Source organism: Rattus rattus, chromosome 1 (genome assembly GCF_011064425.1).
Source record: "Rattus rattus isolate New Zealand chromosome 1, Rrattus_CSIRO_v1, whole genome shotgun sequence".
Taxonomy (NCBI): domain Eukaryota; kingdom Metazoa; phylum Chordata; class Mammalia; order Rodentia; family Muridae; genus Rattus; species Rattus rattus.
In genome coordinates, this window is record NC_046154.1 from 206,424,007 (window position 1) to 206,442,912 (window position 18,906).

At 43.8% G+C, this 18,906-nt stretch overlaps 1 protein-coding gene across 1 annotated transcript in view; it reads left to right on the forward strand.

The window, feature by feature from the left end:
* Positions 1 to 124: 124 nt before the first annotated feature.
* Positions 125 to 18,906, forward strand: part of Ptdss1 (phosphatidylserine synthase 1) — a 64,718-nt gene continuing 45,936 nt past the window's right edge. Inside the window, exons 1-2 of the mRNA XM_032914215.1 lie at positions 125 to 414; positions 16,495 to 16,586. Of these exons, the coding sequence (XP_032770106.1) occupies positions 236 to 414; positions 16,495 to 16,586 (271 nt within the window). The 5' untranslated portion in view covers positions 125 to 235. The remainder of the gene's footprint in view (positions 415 to 16,494; positions 16,587 to 18,906) is intronic.

An 18,906-nucleotide genomic window follows, 5' to 3' on the forward strand; every position in this document is an offset into this window, starting at 1 on the left:
TATCTCGCCCTGCTAGGGCCGACTGCCTGAGGCTGCGCTCTCCCCCTGCTCGAGGCCGCGGTGGTGGCGCCGCGACCCCGCCCTCTTGCGCGGGTCCTTCCCTGTGCTAGCACCCTTAGGGTGCCAGACCCGGCCCCAGCGTCAGGCTAGTTTGCCGCTGCGGTCCTTCACTGCCGGGGTCCCAGCCTTCTCGGGCCGGGGCCTCCGGCGCCGCGGCAGGACGGGGAGAAGAACTATGGCGTCCTGCGTGGGGAGCAGGACTCTGAGCAAGGATGATGTGAACTACAGGATGCATTTCCGCATGATCAACGAGCAGCAAGTGGAGGACATCACCATAGACTTCTTCTACCGGCCGCACACCATCACTCTGCTCAGCTTCACCATCATCAGCCTCATGTACTTCGCCTTCACCAGGTGAGTCTGGCCTGGAGTCGTGCGGAGCGCCGGAGAGCGGGGGGCAGAGACGACAGGGAAGCAGTGGAGGGGAGGGTGGCCCGGTGTGGCTGGTGGTGAGGAAGTGAGTAGCTGTTCCACGCGTGCAAGCTCATGGACACAAGGGCCACGCAGCTCCTCCGCCTACCGCGTGGCTTACAGTCCTCTCTGCCTACTCTTCCACCTCTTGTCCAAATTCCACCTTTCAGGAGCTCATGCAGGTCACCTAGCTGGGTCACCCACACCCCTTGCTCTGCATCATTCCCTGTCACTACTAGGAGGCTCTGCTCTGTAACCACTTTATCCGTGGTCTGTCCCCAGCAAACCGCATGAACCATATCACGATTGAACCTCCTTCAACATACACTACACACATAAAACACACACCATACATAGGCCCGGTACACAGGGAAACCCTCTGGCGTTCAGTATTTCCAGGCACACACACAAATGCACGTGTGGGGTGCACCACACTTTTCCCAATGCAGTACCTTTTATATACATTTTCCACAGTCATCTGGCATAACTCTTAGCCCAGGCTCAAACACCACCTCTATGCCACAGAATCAGCAGTCACTGTTGACACATGTCCCAGTGGACGCCTCCCATCCAGCACAGGCCAATGCCCATCAGCTCCAGTGCACTGTACTCTATAGGCTGACCGCATGTCACACGGTGCCCTCTCATGCATCACTAACATACTGGCCGAAAGGAGATAGTGACGAGCAATTGTGCCCTATCTAGAGACTAGAGAATGCTAACCATACTAGACAAAACACATAAAATGCGCACAACATAACACAGCTCTCTTACTCCCTTCAAAATATACACACATGTACAGATCAACTTCTAATAGCTGTGTATGTCCATACCTTACAAGGGTTCTGTATCTGTGGCCCCTTGACCTCAGCCAAGGAGCGAATGGATCCCACAGCATACACAGCCCTAATTCTATATATTACAATTTATATTATCTGAATTACACTTTTGAAAGAGAGGGGAGTCATTCTCTACCTACCACACCATTATGGCTTCCCAGAGTAACCAAGAAAGACAGTTGGCTTCAAAACTGGCTGTGATTTTAGGGAACTTTGTTCTGAGGTGAGGGTCCATGCCTACAGAATGAATAACAAGTCCGTGTTCACTTCAGGATTAGGAAGACTAAATGTGTGCACTGTGGAGAAGAATACCTGTCAGATGATGCCCTGAGCATCTACCCTTCTTTGTGTTTGTGATAGGATCGGACTGTATAGTCCAAGCTACCCTTGATACCTCACTTCTGCCTTAGCCCAATGTTGTGTGTCTAGGCTTGGCACCACACCCAGCTTTTCCTGGTATTTTTATCCAATAATCAACGTCTGAGGAAAATAAGTTGACCAGTCATACGTTTTGAAGAAATGTCTGACATTTAGTAGAGGGGAGGGCAAAGGCATGCAATTCTTCATATGAGACAGCACTGTACAGCACAGGCTAACTTGCCAATGTTTATTTGTATAAATTACTTCAAACACAGAAACAGTGGGTAACAGTTACTCTTTCTCAGGAGTCCCACTACCGTTACTGTAAAGAATGCTAATATTTTTTTCAGACCAGACCCTTCTTCCTATAGCATCTAGCCAGTCCAATTTCTAGCTTTGGAGAAAGCTCACTCTTGAGGCTAATTATGGTGACTGTCAACTACTCATTGTGCCAACAGATTTTACCATATAAAAGTTGTATAGCAGCCTAATTTGTTAGTCCCCAGTGTCCTCATCCGTACACAAAGTGAAAATACCACTATTATCGCCTCAGAGGGTTGTCATGGGAATTGATGTTTTGGGATGGCTGTTGCTTGGCTAAGCGCATGGCACTGAGTTAAGGGGTTAAGAAGCGTCATTCCGGTGTCCGATGACGCTGGCTAAACTGTACTGTTGCTGAGAAGATAGAGTATGTTCTGGAATTGAGAAAAGAAGGTAGAGGCATTGGGAAATGAACCTTGTATAATATTCCCGCTTGCTTCACTTTCACTTCAGTAGGTGGGTTTGAAGGGACAGAGTGGCAAGAGGAATCTTTTGAAATAGCAAAAATCTACTATTATTATATTATTTTATATATTTTTGTACCATACTATTTTATTTTAGATGATGAAAAGCAGAATGCATAATCTGTTTTTCAACAGTGTGTCTTTAAGATTGTTGTAGGCCCCTTTAAAACACAGCTGTCTTTCTCTCTTCTAATGCAGAAAGTAATGTTCTGGAATTTTTTTTTTTGGTTCTTTTTTTTGGAGCTGGGGACCGAACCCAGGGCCTTGCGCTTCCTAGGTAAGCGCTCTACCACTGAGCTAAATCCTCAGCCCCTGGAATTTCTTTTTTAGGCCATATTCTGTCTAGTTGGTGCATTGTGGTAGGGAAGTATAAAAAATGAGTACAAATCTTAGCAGCTTGTGAAAAGTAATTTAAAAAAAAATCACTTAAACTTTGAGCTATGGACTCTTCCAAAGGTTATAACAATTTTATTTCTTATGCTAATTTCATAAAGAAATCACATATTGAGGAATTAGTTGCACATTTACTTTACATAAAATCAGATGCCTAATTAATAGAATTAAAAGTTACTAGTGTCTATTTTTGTAACAGTTTATGATCCATGTATGTGGGATATTATAACGATAGCTCATTTTTTTCTCCATGAAGATTGAAAGTAATGGTTTCTCAAATAAAAAAATTTCACACTATGCTCTTTTTATAATGACTGACTATATTACCTTATATATATAAACTTATGGTTAGATAATGTTCAGTGCAATTCCTTTGATCAAACTTTTAAAATATGGCTTGATTTTTCTTTCCCAAAGATTACTTATCGAAGAGAATAGAATACTTTGAGGGTGTTGTGTTACCAGAATGTAAGAACAGTGCTGGGTGAGATCATGTGCTTTGAATATCCGGCTAGAGTTTTAGATTGTGAAGGATTTGATACCTCAGACAAAAGTCTGAAGTAAGGTTGGATTTGTCCAGGAGTTCTTCTGTTAGGTAGTTGTTTCGTTTGAGTATCACTCAGGGGTACTTATTGAAGGGAGGTTCAGTGCAAGATGTTGCTATTGGAAGATGGTGGAACCATTCAGAGATAGTACCTATTGGGAAGTTCTTAGAATCACTGAGTGCACATTCTTGGAAGGTTTCTTTTATTTATATAGCCCCCGAATCTTACTAGGAGGGTCTTGTAAGAGGAAACTTGTTTTCTCTTTCCCTATTGTAAATGCAGTCATTTAACATAGCAAGTTTCAAGCCAGCCAAGGCTACATAGTAAGAAGGTCTCAAAAGCAAAACAAAAGAAAACAACACCCAAAATTTCAATCTCACACACTGTTATCCATGATTGAAAGGATTTCAATAAATTGGCAGCCCTCTGTTGGCTCTTGCCAACAGAAATTGTTCCCTGTGTTGATAAGAATGTCTCAGTGCAAATGACTGTACCTATGTGATTATTAATTCATTTGCCCTTGTTTTCTCCAGATATGGAACAAAGAGGATAGAGAAGGGGTAGGGGAGTGGACAGATGTTTGCTTTGTTTTTGAGTAGTGGTTTTTACTTAATTTCTCTTACCAGCTTTGGAAATTCCAGTTTTTCATTTTACCTTGGGCCTTATTTCTGGCCCTCTCAATGGTTCTCTGGGGGTTTCTGCCAGCCTTCCTGAGATTTCCTTTAAGAGCATATAAAGGCCCAATAGGAAATGCCTCCTACATTACTAATGAGGTTGTCTTGTTCCTGCTTTCCTAATAGATGTGTTTTTTTCCCTCTCTCTATAATAGAAACCTTGATGTCTCTGGTACCAGCAATACTAATTAGTGGTTTGTAGTAATGTCTCGAGAAGTATGCAGCCAGCGCTAGACACAGAATGCTATTAGGCTGCATTGTGTTAGCTTGCATTTGAAGGACAGTTAACATTGATCCTCATCATTTCTGTTTCCCAGTCATTTGAATCATTTTAAAATTAGGATTAAATAAACATCTTTTAAATATTTTTCTTAAATTTATCTGTTTTTCCTTTTAATGAGATTATAAGCCCATTAGATGGAAGAGCTATATGTTTCTTTGAGGTCATCTATAGTGAATAGACCCTCAGATGACTCAGATATCTTCATTTCAATGGCACCTTACCCTGAATAGATTATATATTCAGGCCTCTTGGTAAGTGGTGCTCATTCACAGTGATCCTTTCAAATACTTGTTTGTTGTTTCAGACATAGCACAGTGTCATCTTGTGATATAATCCTCATAGCTCTTGATTTGTGTACAGGAGTTAGCTGTTTATGAATTTCAGTTGGTCTAGAAACCAGGACTAGTCCAGCCTGCTTGGTCTCCTTCCTTGGTCCTGGCTTTGTGTGCAGTACCGCTCACCAGCTGAGCTGCCCCTCCCTATTCTATTCAGCTTAACTCTTTGCTATCATTGAGCTCACCTGGGTTATCTTTAGCAGGTTTTTGGGGCCTCTTGTACCTATTCTCCATTGACTCTTTCAAACTTTAGCTTAGCAAATCACCAGCCCCTTGGAACAGCATACTCCCAAGCCTATCTTCAAGGATCATTACCTATCAAAGCAAAACTGTGATCCTGCCTGCCTGCCTTCCTGGCTCACATGTGATGGTTTGCATATACTCAGCCCAGAAGTGGCACTATCAGAAGGTGTGGTCCTGTTGGAGTAAGTGTGGCCTTGTTGGAGTAGGTGTGGCCCTGTGGGTGTGGGCTTTAAGTCTTTCATACTAGTTGCCTGGAAGTCAGTATTCTGCTAGCAGTCTTTATGATAATGGAGTGAACCTCTGAATCTGTAAGCCTGCCCCAATTAAATGTTGTCTTTAGAAGAGTTGCCTTGGTCATGGTATCTTTTCACAGCAGTACAACCCTGACTAAGACAGAAGTTGATACCAGGGACTAGGGTATTGCTGTCATAGGCCTGACTATGTTTTTGTTTGGAAGAATGTAGATTTTGAGACTTTGGATTTGGAAAACAGTGGAATGTTTTAAATGGGGCTTAATAGGCTATCCTTGTAAGTTGTTATTGAAAGTGATTTGAATTGTGCAGACCTGGCCCAAGAGGTTTCAGTAGAGAAGAACTTCAGTATGTGGCCTAGAAACTGTTTTTATATTATGTTGAAGAACATGGCTGCTTGTTGCCCTTGTCTGAAGAGTCTGCCTGAGGTTACGGTGAAGAGACTCAGATTATGGGCTGGAGAGATGGCTCAGTGGTTAAGAGCACCGACTGCTCTTCCAGAGGTCCTGAGCTCAAATCCCAGCAACCACATGGGATCTGTAATGGGATCTGATGCCCTCTTCTGGTGTGTCTGAAAATAGCTACAGTGTACTTATATATAATAAATAAAATAAATCTTTAAAAAAAAAAAAAGAGAGAGACTCAGATTATTTGCATTGACAAAGAAAGTCTCAGAGATGCCCATCATAGACTTTGTTCTCTGGTTAAATCTCATGATGAGCATTTTTAATTAACATAGCAAGCTTAGAAAGGAAAAATATAAAATATATAGTTCGAGTATTAAAGGGGCACCAGGAAGTGAAGTGGAGCTAAATTCTGTGTTCTAGGATAATAAATTGAATTAAGGAAGTAGTAACCTTGGGGCAAGATCCCACCCAGTTAAGTTTAGGTCCGGCATGGTAGTATAAACCTTTAATCCCAGGAGGCAAAGACAAGCAGATCTCTGAGTTCAAGGCCAGCCTAGAACAGAGCAAGTTCTAAGTGAAGAACCTTTAATTCTAGTGTTTAGGAGACAGGCATGCAGATCTCTGAGTTCAGTCAACAACAAGTTCCAGGACAGCCAAGCTTAGGCAGTGAAGGAGTTGGAAAATGGAAAGCTGGTGATAATGTAATAGAACAAGGGGCCATGTTCCAGCCCCAGCGAGCAGCAGAACACAGCAGCTTTGGCTACGTGGCTCGGCTTTAGAGTCCAGAACAGAAGGGACTACTGGGACAGGTGATGCTGGTCAGCTGGAGCTAAGAAATTAGTGGTGATTAAGAAGAGACCAGCATCTCTGGGGTGAAATCTTCTGGGAAGTGTTTCCTGAAAGCACAGAGAAGCTGTGCTCCAGAGATAGCCAAGGTTGTACCTTGTGCTGCAGCTGCACTTGGTAATGTATAAGAGTCACCCAAGTGGTACTGGTTTTGAAGGCATGAAGGCGTTATGAAGAGCAGCTGAGGCTTGGCACTGTGAGAGGCCTTGGAAGGCCATTGGTGAAAGTGCAGCCTTAGTGGCAGTTGATAGCCCAGGACTGAAGGGATCATGCAAAGGAGTTGAGGCTTGGCACCATGAAGAGAGCTTATGAGAGGCTATTGGTGTGTTGTGCCAGGGAAATGTTAGTGATCCCCCCAAAAACAGACGTGAGCTGATCTGATGCAACTCACAGCAGGGTCTTTATCCTATTTTAGTTTTGATGGTGGAAGGCTCTATAGGGACAAGACTTTATAGTAAGCAGCAAGCAGGGAGTACATGTGCAAGCATCTAATTGGAAAGCTACTGTGGCCTTTATCATAATTGGTTAGTGCTGGGAACCATATCATAAACTTAGTTTCTGCTCCCCTCTGCATTGGTGGTCGTTAGGCAGAGGGTGGGGGCTTGTAACCTGGGCAGTGTGTGCAGGTTTATTGGGGGAATAGCACTGGTCTTGTTGAGGGTGTAACCTGCAAGCTCTGGTCTTGTTGGGGATTATCCTAGAGACTGGAGCTAGGCTCGGGTTTTGTTGGTGGCCAACTTGGAAACTAATGCTAGGTACCAGCCTGTTAGTTTACCTGAGTTCAAACTTAGGTCAGGTTCTCTAAAATGGACTGTGAACTTAAAAGATTTGGCAGCTCAACATGAGGTATGAAGATGCAAAGTTTGGAGTTTGCCCAGCTGGTTTCCTGTCTCGCATTGGGGATTACACTTAAGTGATTGGATGGATCTCAGAAGAGACTTTGAAATTTGGACTTCTAACATTGTTGAGACTGCAGTAGACAATGGGGACATTGGAAGTTGGACTAAATGTGTTTTGCATTATGCAATGTTTAGTTATGGCCCCCATAGACTAATTTTTGAACAAGCCTATGGGGGCCAGGGAGTGGAATATGACAGTTGTATATACTCTGCTGAGGGAGTGGCACTATTAGAGGTGTGGCCCTGTTGGAGTAGGTATAGCCTTGTTGATGTAGTTATGACACTGTGGGTGTGAGCTCTGAGACCCTCATCCTAGCTGCCTGGAAGTCAGTGTTCTGCTAGCAGCCTTCAGATGAAGATGTAGAACTCTCAGCTCCTTCTGCACCCTGCCTGCCTGGATGCTGCCATGTTGCCGCCCTCATGATAACAGACTGAACTGGACTTAATCTAAGCCAGCTCCAATTAAATGTTGTCCTTGTAAGATTTGCCTTGGTCATGGTATCTGTTCACAGCAGTAAAACCCTAAGACACCCTAGTACTGCTGTCTTTCTGTGTGTCTTTTTTCTCTCTCTGTCTCCTCCCCGCTCCCCTTCCCTTCAGCTCCTCTTGCCTACTCACACCTCATTTGGCTGGTTCTTTTCCTGAACACCTTTCTTGATGGTCCAGGAAGCAGAGGCTGGGGCTGGAGAGATGGCTCAGCGGTTAAGAGCACTGATTGCTCTTCCAGAGGTCCTGAGTTCAATTCCCAGCAACCACATGGTGGCTCACAACCATCTGTAATGCATTTCGATGCTCTCTTCTGGTGTGTCTGAAAACAGCTACAGTGTACTCATATAAATAAAATAAATAAACCTTTAAAAAAAAAAAGAAGCAGAGGCTGACCCATGTATCTAGTTCTCAATGCCATTTATCATAACTTCTTTCATTGCAGTATTTGTTTCCTGTCAAATTGTTGATGCCCAGTGTTTTTCATCATTGAAAGGATGAAGTATGTCCCATGCAAACTTGAAAGGAGTTCTTTAGTGGATCTTTGAGCAAATAATTCTTGACCCAGATCTCAAAGGTCGTTAAGGTAGAATGAGTACATTGTTAAAACTGTGACATCTAGGTTGCATAGGTCTACCTTGTAACTTAGGATTACAGTTTCCACAGAGAAAGACGATCCTTGATTGTGTCATGGTTTTTCTAATTCAACGACTCAAAGGGAATTAGAGGAGAAGAGGAACACATAGCTTAGAGGCCTTGGAGTCATGGTGAGGACTAGATCTTGTTTTTTTCCTGGTTCGGTGGAGAAGAACTCCGTCTAAAGGTCACGAGTAAGAGGGGTTGCCTAGTCTCCTGAAGAGGACTCCAGTTGCCCGTACGTGAAACTGACACTGAGTCTGAGTCACTAAGTCTCCCGATTTGTCCTTACCCTGCTCTGGTTTTCTGGGAAGTCTGGCGATGGACGCTGTAGGCTAAGCAGGGATCACCTTCATGTTCTCCAATCCCCACCCACTCTACCACATCATCTGTAACATTCTTGCCCCCCACCCAATATACTGCAGGTACCCACTGTATACTTGCTGTGAGCACCTTCACGATAGCAGACTGAACTGCTCTTAATATATCCAGTTCTGGACTCAAGCGGCCCCTTGTCAGAACCAGGTGGGACCTGTCCCCTAGGGACCTTAATGGCAGTCTCGTTCACAGCTGCATTGCCACTGTCTGGCTGGTGCTCTTCCTCACAGGTCAGGCTTAGCAAAGAGAGAAGAGGACTTTGTCTCCTCAAGTCCTTGTGTTAGTGACCTAGAAACCTGGACCTGGCCCAGCATTCTCAAGTTCTCCAACAGAGCACAGATTAAGCACTAATTAGATGAAGGGGCAAATGGAAACAAGACTGTCCGAACATGGGGACTAACGAGGGTGGACCCTTTTGTGCCAGACACTCCTCTAAGTAGTCGCGAAGTCATGTAATCCCCATGAGGATCCCATGCAGTGGAGCTATGACTGGTCGTTATTAACTGAGGGGAAAACAGGCACAGAAAAGTTAAGTGATCTGCCTAAGGCCACACAGTTGGCATTTCTGCTAGAGACTCTTCCTCAACACTGAACTGTGTAGCTCCTACAGACAGAGCTTGTGCCTGGGGCCAGGACTCATCAGTAAGATGCCTCGATGATTGCCTTCCACTTTAAAGTGTTCTGAACACCGAGTAGGTGGTTTAATGCACTGAGCAGGTAGGTTGCCCAGTGAGGCACAGAACACAGTTGATGACTGTAGATAGAGTCTGGTTCACTAAGAATGGCCCTTTTCCCAAAGTTCCTTGTTATGAATAACTGGCAACTGTCAATACATCTTAATCCAAAGCTGTTTCTCTGACTTGGAGTTTAGAGAAGACGGACTCTTGAAGTGTGGCCTTGTGTGCTCAGGTTGTCCTGAGCTAGCTGGGCAGCCCTGCAGTGTGTCTGGTTCCTTTTATAAACTCACAGAAACTGTCCTGGACATAGCAGACACCTCTGTGCTCCAGAAGGCATGTTAGACTGTGAGGGTGGTGCTGTGGTCTGGCAGGAAGGACTCAGATTGCTAATTTCACCTGTCCCCCTCATCTTTCACCACTGAGCTTGATCCACCTTGATACTCTGTTCAGGATTTTTCCAGTTTATTAAAGTCTTCATTATCTTACTTTTTTTTTCTAATTAGGCAAATATGAAACTGCCATTTTAGTGTTATTTCACTACCTTTTTTTCCATTAATAGACTACATTTGGTTCTGTCCAATAATGTTGCTCAAAAGTTAGAGGTTATAGGTTTATTTTATTAATTGTTAGTATCATCATCATTCTTTTGAGACAGAGTGTCTTGCTTTGTAGCCTAGGCTAGCCTGAAACTGCCATGTATCCCAAGCTGGTCTCAAATTCCCAGTCTTCCTGCCTTAGTTTCCTGAGTGCTCAGATTATCTATGTGTTTTACTACATCCAGCTTTGTTCTACATCCTTAGTGTCAATCCCAAGTTCTTATTGTTGATGTGTGTTTTCAAGTGTTTTGACCAGTCAATAATTATTTCTAAATTAAAAAAATATTTGTGTGTGTGTGTATGTGTGTGTAGCACTTTAAAAAGCACCTAAGCAGTTCAACACTTGCTGTTCTAGAGTGTGTGTGTGTGTGTGTGTGTGTGTGTGTGTGTGTGTGTGTGTGTGTGAGTGAGTGTGTGTATGGGAGAAGGGGTGCACGTATGCTGAGGTGGGTATGTGGGGGTCAGAATACATCTCGGTGGATTCAGTTTTGCCTTTATGTGAGTTGTGGGGATTGAACTCAGGGTTGCCGTTTTGCACACAAGCCTTTATCCACTGAGCTACCTCATTTTCCAGTAATTTGAGATGGAGATTGATGGTTTCTGTAGACACTTAGTCACTTGGTTTGAAGTTAAACTTATGCCATCGGTTTGTATAGAGAAAAGTCTCTCCCAGTACCTCTCTCTCAGACCCTAACTGAATAAAGTTTTTTTCTCTTTTTCTTGTGTGCAGAGACATTTCAGGTGGCTTTAGATACACATTATAGCTTCTATTCCTACATATTAACCCTTATTTGTACAAATACATGTTTATCATGTCTATTGTTCTACTGTTTCTTTACTTCATGATATCTTTTTTAATTTTCAGGAACAGTTAATTTGTAGAAACTTTCATTCCTTTTTATGGCTACCTAGTTTTCTGCTGTGAGACTAGGCTGTAATTTAATCAGGTTTCTTTGGTTAATGTCTACCTTGTGTCCAGTCTTTTGTGAATATATATAATTTTGCAATGAACAGCCTTGTATACATGCCACTTACCATACGCAAGAGAATGTTTGAAAAAGAGGTTCTCAGAGTAGAAGGGCTGTGCCACAGGTTATGCATGGTTGTAAGTATAGAATGTTCCTCAGTTGTCCTCCGTAAAAGCTGCAGGTTCATATAACTGTAACTAACGCATAGAGTGCCTGCTTACCTGTTTCTTCATAGCCTTTCTCGCTTAGTCAGATAAAAAACGGTCTCAGTGTTATCTTGATCTGTCCATCTCTTTCCACCAGTATCTTTCATTTCCCGCCTGATACTAGTTTCTTCACAACTCTCTCCTATCTTCCTGCGGATTTTGCTGTGGCTGTTGTATTTTCCGTTGGTTGATTTTTGAGGGAACGCTTTCCATGTAGAACACTCAGCCCTTCGTCTTCCTATAAGCCACAGGGACTTTCCTCAAATTTGAATCTTCTTGGATCTGGTTACTGCTTCAGTTTCCTTCACTTTATTTCTGGGCTGATTTGTTATTTGCTTGTGGTTTCTCTATGTTGCACTATACCTCAGGACAATGTTTCCATTCTGAGGTGGTTGACTTATTTTTAATTAATCAGATTTTCTCGTATACACTATCCCCTTAGTTTCTAATCATCCACAGTATTTTCAGATAAAGTATGGTCTATGTGATTCCCCCTTTCTCCACACAACAGTGATTGATTTTACCCTTAAGTTTAACTTGTAGCATGTATATAAATGTGGCTGTCAAAGTCCTTCCTTCCAACCCTTTGCCTCTGTCATCGCTCATACTGACTTCCCAGAAACTGCCATAGGTGGAGCCTTGTCCTTGGGATCTAACAGCTCTGGTTCCAGGGCCAGCTCTGTAGCTTCTTAACCTGCACGCTGTACACAGTGTACTCAACCTTTCTTGGCTGTTGCGTCATTTTAAAATCATGGTTGCTAATATCTATTTTGCATTTGGCTGTGAAAATTAGCGATGATTTCAGTCAAGTGCCAGATGCACAGCACGTACTTGATAAAGAGGAGGCGTCAGTATCACCGTCTCACAGCAAGGGCACTGGGATGTTGGTTTGAAGGAAGATGTTGTTCCTTCTATGCAGCTATTCTTCAGTGAGACCTGGCAAAGGAATATGGAGCCTCATTGAGTTTCAGCCAAAGAGATCAGGCTAGGATTTTCAGGGCAATGTGGTAGACAGTAAATTATCTGGGTGTCCATTGAATTACACAGTAGTGGCCTGTGAGATCTGTTGGCTTCTGAGGTTTGTTGAGCTACTTGGTCACATGGATGGTCTAGGAAATGCTGTGTGACCTCATTTCAGAACTGTGCTCAGCCCTGTCCTAACTCTAGAAGCTGATTCACTGGTAGCAGAAACTTAGCTCCCAGCTTTTGTTTTTGACCCTAGGACAGCCCTTATCAAGGCAGCTCTTTGTATCATTCCCTGTCTCTTCACGTTGTGATGGCCCACACTTCATTCCCTGTCTTCACGTTGTGATGACCCACACTTCATTCCCTGTCTCTTCACGTTGTGATGGCCCACACTTCATTCCATGTCTCTTCACGCTGTGATGTCCCACACTTCATTCCATGTCTCCTCACGTTGTGATGGCCCACACTTCATTCCCTGTCTCTTCACGTTGTGATGGCCCACACTTCATTCCATGTCTCCTCATGTTGTGATGACCCACACTTCATTCCCTGTCTCTTCACGTTGTGATGGCCCACACTTCATTCCATGTCTCCTCATGTTGTGATGGCCCACACTTCATTCCCTGTCTCTTCACGTTGTGATGGCCCACACTTCATTCCATGTCTCTTCACGCTGTGATGTCCCACACTTCATTCCCTGTCTTCACGTTGTGATGGCCCACACTTCATTCCATGTCTTCACGTTGTGATGACCCACACTTCATTCCCTGTCTTTCACGTTGTGATGGCCCACACTTCATTCCATGTCTTCACGTTGTGATGGCCCACACTTCATTCCATGTCTCTTCACGTTGTGATGGCCCACACTTCATTCCATGTCTTCACGTTGTGATGACCCACACTTCATTCCATGTCTCTTCACGTTGTGATGGCCCACACTTCATTCCCTGTCTCTTCACGTTGTGATGGCCCACACTTCATTCCATGTCTCCTCACGTTGTGATGACCCACACTTCATTCCATGTCTCCTCACGTTGTGATGGCCCACACTTCATTCCCTGTCTCTTCACGCTGTGATGACCCACACTTCATTCCCTGTCTTCACGTTGTGATGGCCCACACTTCATTCCCTGTCTCTTCACGTTGTGATGTCCCACACTTCATTCCATGTCTCTTCACGCTGTGATGTCCCACACTTCATTCCCTGTCTCCTCACGTTGTGATGGCCCACACTTCATTCCATGTCTCTTCACGCTGTGATGTCCCACACTTCATTCCCTGTCTCTTCACGTTGTGATGGCCCACACTTCATTCCATGTCTCCTCACGTTGTGATGACCCACACTTCATTCCATGTCTCCCACGTTGTGATGACCCACACTTCATTCCATGTCTCCTCACGTTGTGATGGCCCACACTTCATTCCCTGTCTCTTCACGTTGTAATGACCCACACTTCATTCCCTGTCTCTTCACGTTGTGATGGCCCACACTTCATTCCCTGTCTCTTCACGTTGTGATGGCCCACACTTCATTCCATGTCTCTTCACGCTGTGATGTCCCACACTTCATTCCATGCCTCTTCACGTTGTGATGGCCCACACTTCATTCCATGTCTTCCGCGTTGTGATGACCCACTTCATTCCATGTCTCTTCACGTTGTGATGGCCCACACTTCTTCCCCTGTCTTCACGTTGTGATGGCCCACACTTCATTCCCTGTCTTCACGTTGTGATGGCCCACACTTCATTCCCTGTCTCTTCACGTTGTGATGTCCCACACTTCATTCCCTGTCTCTTCACGCTGTGTCCCACACTTCATCCCCTGTCTCCTCATGTGCTGCCCCACACTTCATTCCATGTCTCTTCACGCTGTGATGTCCCACACTTCATTCCATGTCTCCTCACTTTGTGATGGCCCACACTTCATTCCCTGTCTCTTCACGCTGTGATGACCCACACTTCATTCCCTGTCTTCACGTTGTGATGGCCCACACTTCATTCCCTGTCTCTTCACGTTGTGATGTCCCACACTTCATTCCATGTCTCTTCACGCTGTGATGTCCCACACTTCATTCCATGTCTCCTCACGTTGTGATGGCCCACACTTCATTCCATGTCTCTTCACGCTGTGATGTCCCACACTTCATTCCCTGTCTCTTCACGTTGTGATGGCCCACACTTCATTCCATGTCTCCTCACGTTGTGATGACCCACACTTCATTCCATGTCTCTTCACGTTGTGATGGCCCACACTTCATTCCATGTCTCCTCACGTTGTGATGACCCACACTTCATTCCATGTCTCCTCACGTTGTGATGGCCCACACTTCATTCCCTGTCTCTTCACGTTGTAATGTCCCACACTTCATTCCCTGTCTCTTCACGTTGTGATGGCCCACACTTCATTTGGCCCACACTTCATTCCATGTCTCTTCACGCTGTGATGTCCCACACTTCATTCCATGTCTCCTCACGTTGTGATGGCCCACACTTCATTCCCTGTCTCTTCACGTTGTGATGGCCCACACTTCATTCCCTGTCTTCACGTTGTGATGACCCACACTTCATTCCCTGTCTTCACGTTGTGATGGCCCACACTTCATTCCATGTCTCCTCACGTTGTGATGGCCCACACTTCATTCCCTGTCTCTTCACGCTGTGATGGCCCACACTTCATTCCCTGTCTCTTCACGCTGTGATGGCCCACACTTGGTTTGCAGGGTACCTTTTTATTTCTTTTGTGTTTGTGTGTGTGAGAGGGCACACAGTATGAATGTGTGGACTTGTGTGGAGACTAGAGGACAACTTTTGTTCTCTTCCACCTTTCTATGGGTTCTGGGGATCAAAAGCTTACATAGCAAGAATCTTAATCCACAAAACTTCTGGGGTTTTTTGTTGTTCTTGTTTGGGTTTTTCGGTTTGGTTTAGGTTGGGTTTTTCAAAACAGGGTTTCTCTGCATAGCCCTGAGTGTCCGAGAACTTGCTCTGCAGACCAGGCTGGCCTCAGACTTAGAGACCCACTTACCTCTGCCTCCCAGTGCTGGGATTAGCGGCCACTGCCTGTCATAAATTCAGCTTCCTTTTGCTTGCTTCTTGTCTCCTTGTCTTTGAAATGTCTCCTTCCTTTCTGTTTCATGTCATATTTTCTGTCTACTCATTTTACATTTTAAAAACTGCAGTACTGAACTTTCTTCTACCAAGTTTCTCAGAAATTATCGATAATTCAGGAAATGCTTTTCTTATATTTCTATTTCCCACATTGTGTTTGGTTTTTGTGAGTTCCGCATACATTACCAGTTAGTGTTTATTAGTTTATCCGTCTGTCCGTCTCACTCCTTCAACATAAAAGGTCTAATGTAGTGTTTCCACAGCAGCTCATTGTCACCAGTAGTTAGTCCAGTCTGTTGAGTGTGTAGCCTTTGTCAGGTTCCAAGAACAGAAGAGAGTAAGTCCCTATTTCAGAAGTGTGATTCCGGCAAGGTAGACAGGGAACATTAATTGACCAACAGATAGGACCAGTGAAATCACTGGGGTGATGAATCAATAAACAAGTGACGTTAGAAAGTGAGACATGAGAGGAAGGGTGACCATTTTTTTTTTTTTTTTTTTTTTTTTTATCATTCTGCTTCTGCTCTGATTTAAATCTTGTGATTTTTTTTTCTTCTCTTGATTTTCTTTGCTTACTGCTACTTTCTCATTTTCCACCATTTTCATGCCTCTTCCTGCATCCTGTAGGTCCATTTTCAAGAATAGTTGATATAATCTTGTCATATTGCTGCTTTCCTGGTGATTCTTGTTCCATACTGACTTTTCAAAAATTCCCCTTGCCACTTCCTATATCAAGCAAGGGTATCTTTTGTAGTTTGCTTTCCAAAACAAAACCTTGCGTTTTTGACATCTTGGGGTTTTGTGTTTGAAGAACAGTGGGTCTCAACTGAATGTTTGAGTAGAATGTATGTTGGTGTTTAAGATGATCATTTTCTTTATGCATTATTTCATAGAAATTTTGGTGGCAGAGATGAGCTTTGTGCGTGCTAAGCACAAACACCACTGAGCCCTACCTTCAGCCGCTGTTTCCTTTTATGCAAGGCCTGGGCTTTATTGGGAGAGTGTTGGTTTTAGAACTCTGTGTGGTGACTGCTCAGCAAAGGAAAGTCTGCAATCTCTGGCGTTCGACTGTGGAAAGCGTACTGGGGTTGGTTTCCTGTTTAAATCAGAAGGTAGATTATCAGTGTTGTTTCCATTTTCAGGGATGACTCTGTTCCTGAGGACAACATCTGGAGAGGCATCCTTTCCGTCATCTTCTTCTTCCTCATCATCAGTGTGTTAGCGTTCCCCAATGGTGAGTCATGCCTTACGTTAATGAAGCTCTCCTGTGCATCACGCCCTTCTGAGTTTTTTGAGATGTAAATCATCTAGAAGATGGGTTTTGCATAACTATCATAAATACAGGCTCAATAGCTAGACTTCCTGTTCTGCCTTCTCCCAGCTCTGTGGCTCCCACTGTCCTTAAATGTGTTTCAGTTTTTGGGGGATAACAGGAAGGTATTCTGAGAGCTAACTAAATTAATAATGTTAAATCCCTGTGTTGGCTTGTTTTTTTAACTGTGATAACAACACACCTGGGACTACATATCTCATGAAGCATGGAGTTTTTTTTTTTTTTTTTTTTTTTTTTTTTTCTTTTTTTTGGAGCTGGGGGCCGAACCCCGGGCCTTTCCCTTGCTTGGCAAGTGCTCTAACCACTGAGCTAAATCCCCAACCCCAGCATGGAGGTTTTGAAGCTCATAGTTTTCAAGCTGAAAGGCCATTCTACATGGCCCTGGTGAGGCTCCTTGCGTTTGCATCATGATACATGGTCTCATGATAGAACTATGTACAAGAGAGGGAGCTTACATGGTAAGACTAGATTTGATAGTTTATAATGACTCTTTGAGGAGAACTAACCAGGGTCCCAAGAGAACTGCATTATTCGTTTTGAGGGCAACACTCAATGACCACCCACTAGGTCCTGCCTCCTGCAGGTTCCACTGCCTTTTAACATCCTACTGTGGGACCAAGCTTCTGACACCTGAGCCCTCTGAATGAAGGTGAACCACGGGCAAACCATGATGAATGCTAAACTCTTGATAACTGTTCTTTTTACTTTTTAATCTGTTTTGTGGGGACAAGATATGGCTATGTATTCCAAGGCCGTCTCCAACTTGCTCTGAAACACAGGGAGGCCTTGAATGCTTAATTCTCTTCCTGGGCCTCCTGAGTACTGGGATCACAAGCAATTACAGGCATCCACTGCCACGCCCAGCTCAGCTGTTCTTTTCCGTAATGTTTTTATTATTACTAGCTGAGGTGTACAGTACTCAGTATATTGGTTTGGTTTGGCTTTTTTTTTTTTGTTTTGCCAAAGCTCCAATGAGTACTGAGTATTTATCACTTAAACACTTTGCTCTCCGTTACCACAGTTACCTTTGCTGATGGTGCATTTGGATCAGGCAGGAACCTGATGATTTCTATAAACCCCTTCTGTCAGGGTTAGATAAAGAAAGAGACAAAACCTTTTGTGCATGCTTCTCTTTGATTCGTACCTTCTCTCTGAAGATTTCTTTAGAAGTTACTTTGTTTTGTTCTCAATCCCTTTCTGTATCTCCTTTCTAGAATGTTCTGTGCTTATTTCTGTACCCATTTCGAAATGCTTGCTGCTGCCTTGTATTTTCCTTACACCTCTGAGATTTTTGGCAGTCTGCCTTATGGGTTGTGCTCCATGGTTCTGCTCAGATTTTAAATAGCATTCTTTAAGATGGATTCAGTTTGTAGACTCCTGTGCTTCAGCAGACTGCTATGTATGGCTTACGAGGCTCATTCTAAATGTTACTGAATGCTGCTGGATATGGTCCATGGCAGTGGCCTCCATGTTTTCCAAGCTGGTGGCAATGTTTCTTCTGTGTGGCACTGTGTTTATAAAAATACGGTGGCTTTCACTGGTAGCCCGGGAGTGAAGGCAGTAGACCCACAGCTCTGAGCTTCTTCAGAAAGGAATTCTAACTCCCTGTTATTGGGAGCTGGGTTTAGCTTCCCTAACATTTTGGCCTTCCTTTGTTTTCATTTGTGTGTGTGGTGCATGTGTGTATGCATTTCCAAGTGTATGTGTGGAGTGGAGACCAGCGGTTGACACTAGGTGTTTTCTTGGGTCCGTCTTACACATTGAGGCAGGGTCTCTCATTTGAACCCTGAATCTGCCAATTCTTCCAAGAATTCTCTGACTTAACCACTTATGCTATGATTACAGGTGGATCATCGTACCTGCCAGGGAGCTATGTGGGTGCTGGGATTGTGAACTTTGGTCCTCATACTTTGGGGCAATTACTTTACCTGCTAAGCCGTCTTTCAAACTCTCACCTTAGCTTTTAAATTTACTTTTAACGGAGATCTTGTACTATCTGAAAACCTACAGACCATATGCAGATATAATAATTTTTTTTCTTGATGATCGATGTTTTTAGTTATTCACAATTACCAAGATTAGAGGACAAGACGTACTTTATTGACCTTGCTATAAAATTTGCTAAGAACAATGTCAATGTCAGATATCTTTTTGTCTCTACTAACTTCGTATATGTATCATTCAGGGTCTTTAGATTTTAAGCTTAGAAGGAGACTTTGGG